Here is an 11635-nt window from a genome sequence, read left to right on the forward strand (position 1 = left end):
CAGCCTGGCCAACATGGTGAAACCGTGTCTCTACTAAAAATAACAAAAATTAGCCAGGCATGATGGCTCATGCCTATAGTCCCAACTACTTGGGAGGCTGAGGCAGGAGAATCACTCGAACCTAGGAGGTGGAGGTTGCAGTGAGATGAGATCTCGCCACTGCACACCAGTCTTGGCAACAGTGACTCTGTCTCAAAAAAAGAAAAAAAAAAAAAAAAAAAAAGAGGGAGGACTAACTAGGGAGACTCATGTAAGACTGAATTGTGAAGCAGTATCTGGCAGCATAGGACCAAGCACTCAGTGGAGAAGTTAAGGGAATAAATCAAAGAAGTCGGAGAATGGAGATCACTGGGGTTCTGAGGGTTCCTGAAGGATTCTTGGGGGAAGAGGGTCTTCATAGGGAAACCTTCTACCTGGACAACTTCCTGCATAACCTGCTCCCCTAAACCCTAGCTGCTCTCTCCACTGACAGCTTCCTCCTGCATCCCTGGGTTCTGGCCCTGAGTTCTCTCCTCCCTTGATTTCATGCCTTCTCCTCCCTTTGAGATTAGAAACCCAGACTCTAGGAATCTCCACTGATTTGGCAGTCCAGTGACAGTACATGGGCAGGCCACAGGAGGTTACTTCATTCATCCCCACCTCTCCCCATCATTTCTTACAGGGAAATCCAGGGAGGCCCAGCCTACCCCACCACCTCCTCTGGCTTAGACAAACCTGTTGCTGACCTGTCAGGTTCTACCTAGCCCTGCAACCTCACACTTTAGAAGGCATTGTTTATTCTCTTATTTTCATGTGCTCATTCCTCGGACAACTGTTTGGGTTTGGGAGAAAGATACTTAACAACTTTCCATCCTACCTCTTTAAGAAAGGGACTGTGTGCCAAAGACCTTCCCACATGTATGAAGAAGGGGCTCTTGGGAGAAAGTGAATTCCCACAGGATTCCTTTGAATCCTTTTGCAAGTATTTCCTTCCCCTGTCCTCAGCAAGCATTGATGAGCCCCAGTCCTGTAGAGGTTGAATCAACTCCTTGAGTCTAGGAAAAGATGGCTCCTGAGGCCAGAGGTTGGGCAGTGTACCTACAGCACCATTTCTTGAGAGCTTGTTGGGATATCACATACTCGGAGTGCAAGGTCTTGTGGCTGAATCTATTCAGTCCAGTGTTACATTGCCAGCTCCCCTGTCATTACCACCCCCTCTGCACGTGCTCCATAGGCAGGAGCTGTTACTATGGAAATATATTATTTTTAAAAACAGACACACAGCCTGGGCTTGGGAATCTCCAGAACAAATCTACACGGGCAAGTAGGTTAATGGGGCTGTTTCTGGGTCCAAGCTCCAAGAGGAAGGAGGGTGATGATGGTGGGGGGAATTCAAAATTCGGCGTTCTACTCTCAACCTCTCCCAGCTTCAAGTTCTGCTTTCTCTCTGTTGACATCAGCGGAACCTCTGCCAGACACTTCTATCTGGGAGGGATGTTCTGCACCTTCTTACCCTGGGCCTCGCTTCCCCCAGGAAATGGGAAGCTAGAAGTCGCTGAGTCTGGGGGTGTTGGGAGAAGGGGGCGGTGATTTCCACAGGGGTCACCTCCTTCTTAACCTCACAGGCGTCCGACCTGTGGAAATCTAACAAGCACAGGGGAAAGCAAAGGCAGGATCTTAGGTAAGTGAAGTTACTCTTGCCTTGAGCTGAGTGTGGGAGCACCGCGATAGCAAGATGGGGCGAGGTGATCAAAGATCCCGCCTATTTTCAACCCCGGAACCTCCTCCGCTGGCAGCTCGCCCTCCCGCCCTCCTCCAGCGAGGGAGCGCCAGGCTGTCGTGGCCCCGCCCGGCGCGGGTGCGGCTCCTTTAAGGGCGGGTGGGGGCGGGGCGCCGGCGGTGTTGTCAGTGTCAGCTCTGCGCACGCAGCCCTCCCGGAGCCGGTGCCGGCCCGCGAGCCCCAGCGTCTTTGCAGACCAGTCCTCTACCGGGTCCGGCGGGGCCCGCGCGGTGGGAGGAGTCGGGCACTGGCCGGCGACTAACTAGGGTCCGACTGCTGACCAAGCTAGAAGGGACCCGGACCACGGAGACAGAGACCCCGGCGTCGCGACCCCCGAGGACCTCCTCTCCTCGCTCTGTGGCATACACTAGTCCTGGGCACTCAACCGCGGAGAGCCCCCGACCCCGCGCGCCCAGCCCCGGGGGAGCCCGCCCCCGCCCCGCGGCCAGCCCGGGCCATGCTCCCCCGGGGTAGCGGCTGAGCCTCAGCCGGGACCGGGACCGGAGCCCGCGCGGAGCATGGATCCGGGCTGGGGGCAGCGGGACGTGGGCTGGGTGGCCCTCCTGATCCTCTTCGCAGCCTCGCTGCTCACGGTGTTCGCCTGGCTGCTGCAATATGCCCGGGGCTTGTGGCTGGCGCGGGCCCGCGGGAACCGGGGCCCGGGACCCGCCTTAGCGGGGGAACCCGCGGGTTCCCTACGGGAGCTGGGCGTGTGGCGCTCGCTGCTGAGGCTGCGGGCGACTCGGGCTGGCGCCGCCGAGGAGCCAGGAGTCCGGGGCCTCCTGGCGTCACTCTTCGCCTTCAAGTCTTTCCGGGAGAACTGGCAGCGGGCTTGGGTGCGAGCGCTGAACGAGCAGGCCTGCAGGAACGGGGTGAGTTGGACCAAGCGCTTGGGTGGTCCCTTCAGCCTTTCTTTCCAGGGGAGGGACTGACTGCTCCTGCTAGGAGGCCAGTTGGGGGTGGGCATTAACGGGGGAACCCTATGGCTTCTCTTCCCCTCCCGGATCAGAGAAAAGGGTGCCGCTAAGGCTGGGGGTTGTAGAAATCCAACTGGGTTCCCAGACCTCCATTTCTGTGGGCAAGGTACTCTGGCTCCAAACCCATGCACAAGTTGCTGTTCTCATAGCAACGCTAATCCCTGTGCTTGAGGGCACTTCCGCCTTGCCTGGGTGCTGGTTGTGTTGGGGCGTGGGAGACAGGTGCACCTGCAGAAGGAATTTGCCTGCTTCTCATGCCACCACACCCATTTAACATTTCATGCCCCAAATCCCTGGTGTGGTCGGGCAGATCCCCAAAGAGCCTGAATCACTCCCCTACCCCACAGTAATTTCACTGCTACAGTCAAACACATCCTCCATGCTGGCCTGTGGTTCTTTGGGGGGTGGGGGAGTGTTCAGGTGGAGAACAGATTGACAGTGCCCTTACCAGTAGATGAGCTTGCAGCTGCCCCTTGAGGGTCAGTCACAAACCAGTCCAGCCTACTTCCTCCCATTGCACCATGGGCATCTGGCCTCCCAGGAAGTGGGGCAGGAAGCGTGGTCATGAGACGGAGATAAGGTGGGAGGTAGAAGTCTCTCTTTTCTGGAGCTCCCTCCCATCCTGGCCCAGCAATCTCTCCTTGCTCTCACAGTCCATCAGCTCCTTGCTCAGAGGGTTCTCTATTTCCAATCACTATGAATTTGGAGGCTTTACCTTACTAGTTCCCCAGGGCCTGGAAACAGAAATGGCCACAAGAAATTGCTCTATTTCCTCTGTCCAGCTGGCGGGCTGAAAGCCAGATGGCATCTGTCAGTTAATACCTTGCACCCACCTCTTCATCCAACTCTCCCTGTACCTTGTCCCTCGGTCAGAAGCAACTCCCCAGGATAGCTGACTCAGCTGGACATTGGCCTCCCTTGCAGAGGGTGGGGAGATTGAGGTTTCAAGCATCTGTCTCCCCATCTTCCTTGGCCTAGCCTTTGAATGAGACAGCTACCAGAGCAAAGGAGTTGGCTTCCCCTGGTTTGCCAGGCAAATGAACCCTGTGGATTTGTTTCCTCCATCTCAAGACCCAAGGAAGAGTTGCCAGCCAATTCTGTGCTCCTTCCTCAATTCTGTGTCCGCACTGCTCTCCATCCAGGTGGGGCTGCGGTAGGTTGCTTCCATTACTGTGGAAGAATTAGGGAGCAGCTCTTTTGAGATCTAAGCAGCTTTCTGCTCTCTAATACCTTCCTGCTATCTGCCTTGAGGAATTAGCCAGGCCCCTGGACTCTTGAGTCCTCTGAGCTTGTATCTTTTCCCAGTCCCCCGGTACAGATCCCCAAGGCCATGCTAGTCTTCATCTCCAAGAATATGAAGCATCATACTCTTGAGCTTCCACATCCTATTTATTTGGAAGAAGGCTTAGCTTCATTTCTCCAGCTCTTATCTTGGACAAGGTGGCTCTACCACCTTTACCCGTGGCTTAGCCCTTTCCCTCTCTGCCCAGCTATTATATATAGGTGGCAACCAGCACCTTAACTTTTTTCTATGTACACGTTTTTTAGGTGTAGGGTAGGGGATGAAAGGGATGGTGGCGAGAAGAAGAAGGAAGCTCCTGGTATTCCAGGAGGAAGCCAGGGTCTTCAGCTCAAGGTGATCTAGTCTCTGAGGTGGACTAACTCCCCATTGCTCAGTGGCTCCTAGCAGCTACAGGCCCCTGGAGAGGCAGGCTTTGAGGGGACTACCTCCTGTCCTAAAGCCCTGAGCCAAGGAGGGGCCAGAAGCCAGCCTGCAGCTGAGGCCTCCGCAGTGGCAGAGTCCAGCCAGCAACTGAGCAGGCCAGCCCTGTGGGGGCAGCTCCAGAAACCTGATCCTGTGCCCACATTACTCCTTCAGAGCTCCATCCAAATCGCCTTTGAGGAGGTGCCCCAACTCCCACCCAGAGCCAGCATCAGTCATGTGACCTGCATAGACCAATCTGAGCATACCATGGTAAGGGTCTGATGGGCACTGCTGTCTTTGGGGTCCAAAAAGGACTGATTCCAAGGGCTCCCTTTAGTCCAGAGGTTCTTAACCTGGAGTCTGTGAATGCCTTTTGGATCTAAGGATTGACTTCAGGAAGTCTGAGAATCCCATTGAAGTTATGCGCAAAATGTTGGATGTGTGTTTATCTGCATTTTTCTGGGGAGAGGAGTCTTTGGCGTTTATCTGATTCTTTTAGGGAGTTATGATCCTGAAAACATGAAGTCCCTAGGAAAATGGAAGTGGGGAGGGGTCTGCTGAACTATTATAGGGCAGGACAAAGCAGGGCGAGCACCCTTCCCCCACATCTGACCCACCTCGCCGGTCTCAGGTGCTGCGTTGCCAGCTCTCTGCTGAGGAGGTGCGGTTCCCAGTCTCTGTGACCCAGCAGTCCCCCGCTGCTGTCTCCATGGAGACCTACCACGTCACTCTGACACTGCCACCAACACAGGTAGAAGGGGATGTGGGAAACTGAGTTGGGCAGGGGGCGGTTCCATTGGCTCGGCTTCTTCCATTTGTTTCCTCTCTGGGATGGAATTCAGGAAGGGAGGGTCCTCAGGAATTAGGAGTCCTTGGGGAAATGGGGCAAGTCAGTCCAGTCACTTTGTTCCTGTCTGTAGTTGGAAGTCAACCTGGAAGAAATCCCTGGTGAGGGGCTGCTCATATCATGGGCCTTCACTGATCGCCCAGATCTCAGCCTAACGGTGCTTCCCAAGCTGCAGGCCAGGGAGGTAAGGAGGCAGGGGTGGCAGAGAAGAGGCAGAACAGGGAGGGAGGCAGAGGTGGGGGATCCACCTCCTTGTTGTTCCCTTCTCCTCTCTACAGAGAGGTGAGGAACAAGTAGAGCTCTCCACAATTGAGGAACTGATCAAGGATGCCATAGTCAGCACCCAGCCAGCCATGATGGTCAACCTCAGGGCGTGCTCTGCCCCAGGAGGCCTGGTGAGTTGGCACCCAAAGCAAAAGATTTGCATGCACCTTGTCCCCAGCGTGCTATGTCAGGATTCTTGCTCTTTGGACCTTCTTCTATTCTTAGGTACCCAGTGAGAAGCCACCCATGTTGCCCCAGGCTCAGCCAGCCATTCCCAGACCTACCCGGTTATTCCTACGGCAGCTTCGGGCATCTCACTTGGGAAATGAGCTGGAAGGTGAGAGCTAGAAGTGGCTGTGGGACTGCCAAGGCTATGGCTGGTTGCAGGTGCTCTCTGCCCCTCTGCCAAGGGTGCAGCCTCTTTATTCTGCATTGACTTTCCATCTTTGATCTGAGCATCTTCTAACTTCTGGTTCCTCCCAGGCACCGAGGAACTGTGCTGTGTAGCTGAGCTTGACAACCCCATGCAGCAGAAGTGGACCAAGCCCGCGAGGGCTGGACCCGAGGTGGAGTGGACAGAAGACCTGGCACTGTAAGGAGTAACCTGCCCCAACCGACCCCATGCTCCACAGCAGAAAGGATCAAACCTTTCCAGCACAGCCCTTGCAGGAATCAGCTCTTGTTTTCAGTAGCCTTTGGTGTGAGCTCCTATTGTATGCCAGGTCCTGGCGTGGGTCTTAGGGATACAGACTTGACCCCCACCCCTGGGTCAATGACAAGCTTGAGGCAGAGACAGGTATAAACAAAGAAGATGGTATAACCACTCCAGTTGAGGTTTATATAATGTGTCACTGCAGTGCCTAGGTCGGGGGGAGATTAATTCCCATGAGGGAATAAGGATCAGAGTAGGCTTCATGGAGGAGATGGCATTTAAACCACACTTTAGAGCAACAGTAGGATTTCATCAGAGTGTGAAAGTATTCTCGGCAGAGGGAAGAGCTGGAGCAAATGAAAGAGGGTGGCTTGCAACTGAGAGACTGGCAAGACAGGAGGAGCAGGGCCAGGGAGGATTTGAATGCACAGCTGAGGAGCATGGTTCCCACTCAGACCCTGTCCCTTTCTCTTGGGATGAGAGAGAATTTGGAATTGGAGCATTTGTGCCGTTTTATTTATGTACACAGCTCTCTGCCTCTGGCCTGTGATCCACTCAAGTGTGGGTTCAGCTTGCTAATCTTCCCCTTCTTGCCCCATCTCCTCTTGTCCCACAGGGATCTGGGCCCCCAGAGCCGGGAGCTGACCCTCAAAGTGCTGAGGAGCAGCAGCTGTGGAGACAGTGAGTGAGGGGCGGGAGGGGCACCCCTGGGTGGGTGCAGAGTGGAGCCTGGCCGTGGGCCCAGCTCATAGTGCCATCCCTTTCCCCAGCCGAACTCCTAGGCCAGGCCACACTGCCTGTGGGCTCCCCCTCCAGACCACTTTCTCGAAGACAGGTATGCCCACTCACCCCAGGGCCAGGGAAAGCCCTGGGACCAGCAGCCACCATGGCAGTGGAGGTAAGAAGCTGACCCCTGGGGCAGTGGGAGGACACAGGGGATGGGCAGTCTCTGAGGCTCTGCCTCTTCTCTCTCCCACCCCTGGGCAGCTTCAGTACGAGGAGGGCTCTCCCCGGAACCTGGGTACTCCCACCTCCTCCACTCCACGCCCCAGCATCACACCTACCAAGAAGATTGAGCTTGACCGGACCATCATGCCCGATGGCACCATTGTCACCACAGTCACCACCGTCCAATCCCGGCCCCGTATAGATGGCAAATTAGGTAAAGAGAAGGAGCCTGGGAGCCCAGCTCTAACCAGGGGCCTGGGACTGCAGACCCAAGGCGGGACAGTGAAAGAGGAGAGAAAGCCTTAATTCCAACTCCCCCTGTTTTCAGATATTCCATTCCAGTCCTACCACATCTTCCTCCCAATCTTTGTCTCTTTCAAATTTTCTGTTACCTTCTGCCATTTCCCCAGCAATTCCTCTCACTCTACCACCCTTCTGGATCCTCGTGCCCCTCCTCACACAGGACTGTTGCACTCCCACCTTCCAGCTTCTCCTCTGGCTTTTCACAGGTGTCCTTAGCCCTAGCTGACTATAAATGTCCATCCTGCTACCCTCAGCCCTCCAGTACCCCCTGGGTTCCTCCAGCAAACCCAGAGGCCTCTGTGGCATTTCTGCCCCACTCAGTGGGCCCCCATGGTACATCGGCCATTATAGGGGCCCCCATGGAATTGCCCCAACCTCAGGGGACCCCAGTACCCCCACTGTCCATATTTTCATAGCATCTCCCCACACCCTCAGCAGGCCCCATGGCACTTTCCTACACTCCCATTAGCTCCTGGGGTGTCTTTTAGTCCCCACGGCATCTTCTTAATCACCCTTGTGATTAATCACCCCTCAATCATTCTTGCCCTCTGAGTCACCCAAAGTCTGCATCTCAACAAAGACAGTAGGGGTGGGGGCCACTCTGAAGCACCTCCCAGCTCACTGACCCTCCCCCACCCACCAGACTCCCCCTCCCGCTCCCCGTCCAAGGTGGAGGTGACCGAGAAGACGACGACTGTGCTGAGTGAGAGCAGTGGCCCCAGCAATGCCTCCCATAGCAGCAGCCGTGAGTGGGGAATGGGGTGCATGAGTGTGGGCTGGCCCTGGTGCCCCAGCATCGAAAAGTACTCTGAGTTCCAATCCAAGAAAGAGCCAGGGAGAAGTCAGGTTATCCATCCTTTGCACCCCCAGCAGGGGACAGCCACCTTTCCAACGGCTTGGACCCTGTAGCAGAGACAGCGATTCGCCAGCTGACAGAGCCCAGCGGGCGGGCGGCCAAGAAGACACCCACCAAGCGCAGCACTCTCATCATCTCTGGTGTTTCCAAGGTAACAGGGCTCTGGGGAGAGGAGCTGGGATGGGGAGAAAGCCCTAATGAGTCGGTCACTCCTGCCCATTTAAACTCGTCCCTCCTGCCAGGTGCCCATTGCTCAGGACGAGTTGGCACTATCCCTGGGCTATGCGGCATCCCTGGAAGCCTCAATGCAGGATGATGCAGGGACCAGTGGAGGTCCCTCTTCACCTCCCTCAGACCCACCAGCCATGTCTCCAGGACCCCTAGATGCCCTCTCCAGTCCTACAAGTGTCCAGGAAGCAGACGAGACAACCCGTTCGGATATTTCTGAGAGGCCATCTGTGGATGACGTTGAGTCGGAAACGGGGTCCACTGGTGCCCTGGAGACCCGCAGCCTGAAGGATCACAAAGGTAGGGGGACGTTGGCAGGGTGCCCCTCATCTCTTCTTTTATACACATATCATGACCTGGGGGACCTCAAGCCAACGTGCCTTCTCTTCTCCCCTAAGAGACAGCCGGAGTTCCCAGCCTAGTTCAGCCAAGCTAGCCTAGAGGAGGGAACTTGGTGCCTTGGTTCCTGGCCTAGATCTGACATGCTTGTGATAGGAAGGGATGCCAGATTATTTCCCTTTACCTCCATTGTTCTTTCTTCCTGAGTCTAAGTGCCAGTTTTCCTGTCCTTTAAAAAAAAATTATAAAAATTTATTCCCAGGCAGGGCGTAGTGGCTCACACTGGCACTTTGGGAGGCCAAGGCAGGCGGATTACCTGAGTATAGGAGTTCAAGACTAGCCTGGGCAACATGGCAAGACCCTGTCTCTACTAAAAATACAATAAATTGCTCGGGCACAGTGGCACACACCTGTAATCTCAGCTACTCAGGGGGCTGAGGTGGGAGGATTCCTTGAGCCTGGAGGTTGAGGTTCAAGGAGGTTGAGGCAGTGAGCCATGATTGTGCCATTGCACTCCAGCCTGGGTGACAGAGTGAGACCCTGTCTCAAAAAAAAAAAAAAAAAAAAAAAATTTTCCGTGGTTTGGCGCAGTGGCTCATGCCTGTAATCCTAGCACTTTGGGAGGCCAAAGTGGGTGGATCACGAGGTCAGGAGGTCAAGACCAGCCTGGCCAACATGGGGAAACCCCGTCTCTACTAAAAATACAAAAATTAGCCAGGTGTGGTGGTAGGCGCCTGTATTCCCAGCTACTCGGGAGGCTAAGGCAGGAGAATTGCTTGAAGCGGTGGGGCGGAGGTTGCAGTGAGCCGAGATCATGACACTGCCCTCCAGCCTGGGTGACAGAGTGAGACTCCGTCTCAAAAAAAAAAAAAAAAAAAAAAAAAATTCTTCCCTTTCATTCTGCACCCTCTCCCCCATGAGTATAAGAAATCCTACCCCAGGCCAACCCTTGGATTGTCCTTCTGGCAGCAAGACAGGCTGTGACCAGTGGTGGTAGTTCTTCTAACTTTAAAAGTTGAGAGGCTCACCCTAAAACATCTTCATTCCTCTACCAGTGAGACTATCAACCATGGATGGATCTATTTTTTAAGCCTGCATCACTTCTTGAGATAATGAGGTTTCTACCTCCAAAGCCTGCTGGGTGAGCACCCTGCTCATTATACTGATTCTGAATTTACCTCTTTGAAGTTTCTAGATGCACCACTTCCTGCTTACAGCCTGGAATTCGGTTAACAAGTCAGTGTCAACCCACCTTTCCCTTCATGATTTATAGGCTTTTGGGAGTACCTTCTGGTAGCTTTTGTCTTCCCATAGAAAAGAGGCCCAATCCCAGTTTGTCCTCACAAAGCAGCCAGCCCCGTGATAACTCTTTTGCGGGCAGAGTTAGGAGTGTACACAGATCTCCACAAGTACCACGATTTTTGCCTCAGGAAGGATAAAGCACATGTTTGTTTATGCTTTCGTTTTCTTTTTTCTTTTTTTCTACGAAGCCTTTTGGAGAAGTATGTTTCTGCTTTTTTTCCTGAGGAAGCCTGGCTTCTGGGCCACGGGACTGATCCTGTCCACATCCTGGATCCCTCCATTCTCGGTCATGTCTCTGCCCCCGTCTCACCCCACCCCGTGCCCCTCTCTGCCTTAGTTTCCCCTCTTCCCCTGCAGTGAGTTTCCTGCGCAGCGGCACTAAGCTCATCTTCCGCCGGAGGCCTCGACAGAAGGAAGCTGGCCTGAGCCAATCACACGATGACCTCTCCAACGCAACGGCCACGCCCAGTGTCCGAAAGAAGGCCGGCAGCTTTTCTCGCCGCCTTATCAAGCGCTTTTCCTTCAAATCCAAACCCAAGGCCAATGGTAACCCCAGCCCCCAGCTCTGAGGACCCTCCTTACTTCCTGAGCTAGGAAAGGGCACAAGTTCTCTTAGCCCATTCCCCACCTCCCCTTCCATACCCCTTCCTGGATCTCCAGCGCCTGGGCCAGGAAAGTCCTCTGGGTTCCAGGAAGCCCTGTCCACCCTGGGCCACGGGGCCGGTTGGAAGGATATTTGGAACGGGAAGCACATGAGAGGTGGGCACCCGTTGCCGAGGACATAGACGAGGGACTGGTGGCTGGGAGGGAGAGAAGGGCCCTGTCTGGCATGTGTGGGCATTCCCCAGAAGCGTTTGCCTCCTGCTGAGCCTGGTCCCTGAGTGGAGTCCCAGGGTGCTCAGCTCTTCAGCTGACCCTTCCTCCCTTATTTATTCTCTTTTCTATTTATATGTGTGGCTTAGGACCCTCCGTGAACAGATGATAGAGGGCATCTCTCCTAGGTGACCCTTCTTTTCTGTCCCAGGAGGGTGGGTAATTCCCTTCAGGATGGGGCTCCCACACCTCCCTCAGGTCCCCACTCAGACCAGCACCAGTGTCTGCCTCTGAGAATGTTGGCAGCTTACAGACAGCAGGGCCGGCCCGGGATGGGGGGCAGGTACTCCCCACCTTTCTGCCTCCCTTCCTGCTCCTCATCCCTCCCTCCCCCTTTATTACCATTTTTTGTACTTGATGCCTTCTCTGTGAGCAGTGGCTCTGTGGGAAGGAGGGAGCCGGGAGCCTGCTGGGAAGCCTTCCCCAGAGAGATGGCTTTAGGGGCTTTATTTAAAGACTGTGATGGTGGAGCCACGCAAGGCTGCACCTCTGTGTGTTGGGAGACGATGATGATGTCCATTGCTGTGTGATGGCTTGGAATTTAATTTATTAAAGTGAAATTGGAGTTTATAAACTGGACAA

General features: G+C 54.7%; 1 protein-coding gene across 3 annotated transcripts; it reads left to right on the top strand.

The window, feature by feature from the left end:
* The first annotated feature begins 1877 nt into the window (after positions 1 to 1877).
* LOC105476381 (C2CD2 like) lies at positions 1878 to 11635 on the top strand. 3 transcript variants are annotated; one of them, XM_011732254.3, is made up of 15 exons: positions 2495 to 2631; positions 3715 to 3889; positions 4616 to 4711; positions 5073 to 5192; positions 5362 to 5472; positions 5567 to 5683; positions 5778 to 5889; positions 6036 to 6144; positions 6821 to 6885; positions 6975 to 7102; positions 7192 to 7366; positions 8099 to 8200; positions 8326 to 8462; positions 8554 to 8839; positions 10538 to 11635. In XM_011732254.3, exons 2-15 carry the CDS (start codon positions 3722 to 3724, stop codon positions 10747 to 10749), a joined length of 1938 nt encoding a protein of 645 aa, XP_011730556.1. In that variant the 5' UTR covers positions 2495 to 2631; positions 3715 to 3721; the 3' UTR covers positions 10750 to 11635. The 3 variants fall into 3 exon arrangements, with proteins under 3 accessions (XP_024646898.1, XP_011730553.1, XP_011730556.1); XM_024791130.2 differs by lacking the exon at positions 3715 to 3889 and having other exon boundaries at positions 1878 to 2631; XM_011732251.3 differs by lacking the exon at positions 3715 to 3889 and having other exon boundaries at positions 1878 to 2631; positions 8329 to 8462.

The sequence above is a fragment of the Macaca nemestrina genome, chromosome 12 (genome assembly GCF_043159975.1).
Source record: "Macaca nemestrina isolate mMacNem1 chromosome 12, mMacNem.hap1, whole genome shotgun sequence".
Classification (NCBI taxonomy): Eukaryota; Metazoa; Chordata; class Mammalia; order Primates; family Cercopithecidae; genus Macaca; species Macaca nemestrina.

What these genes read in the sequence shown, in the direction of transcription:
- LOC105476381 (XM_024791130.2), top strand. Translation starts at nt 2,278, where the DNA reads ATGGATCCGGGCTGGGGGCAGCGGGACGTGGGCTGGGTGGCCCTCCTG. An exon ending in GAGCAGCAGCTGTGGAGACA is followed by an intron (nt 6,886 to 6,974) that starts GTGAGTGAGGGG and finishes CCCTTTCCCCAG; the next exon opens with CCGAACTCCTAGGCCAGGCC. An exon ending in CAGCCTGAAGGATCACAAAG is followed by an intron (nt 8,840 to 10,537) that starts GTAGGGGGACGT and finishes CTTCCCCTGCAG; the next exon opens with TGAGTTTCCTGCGCAGCGGC.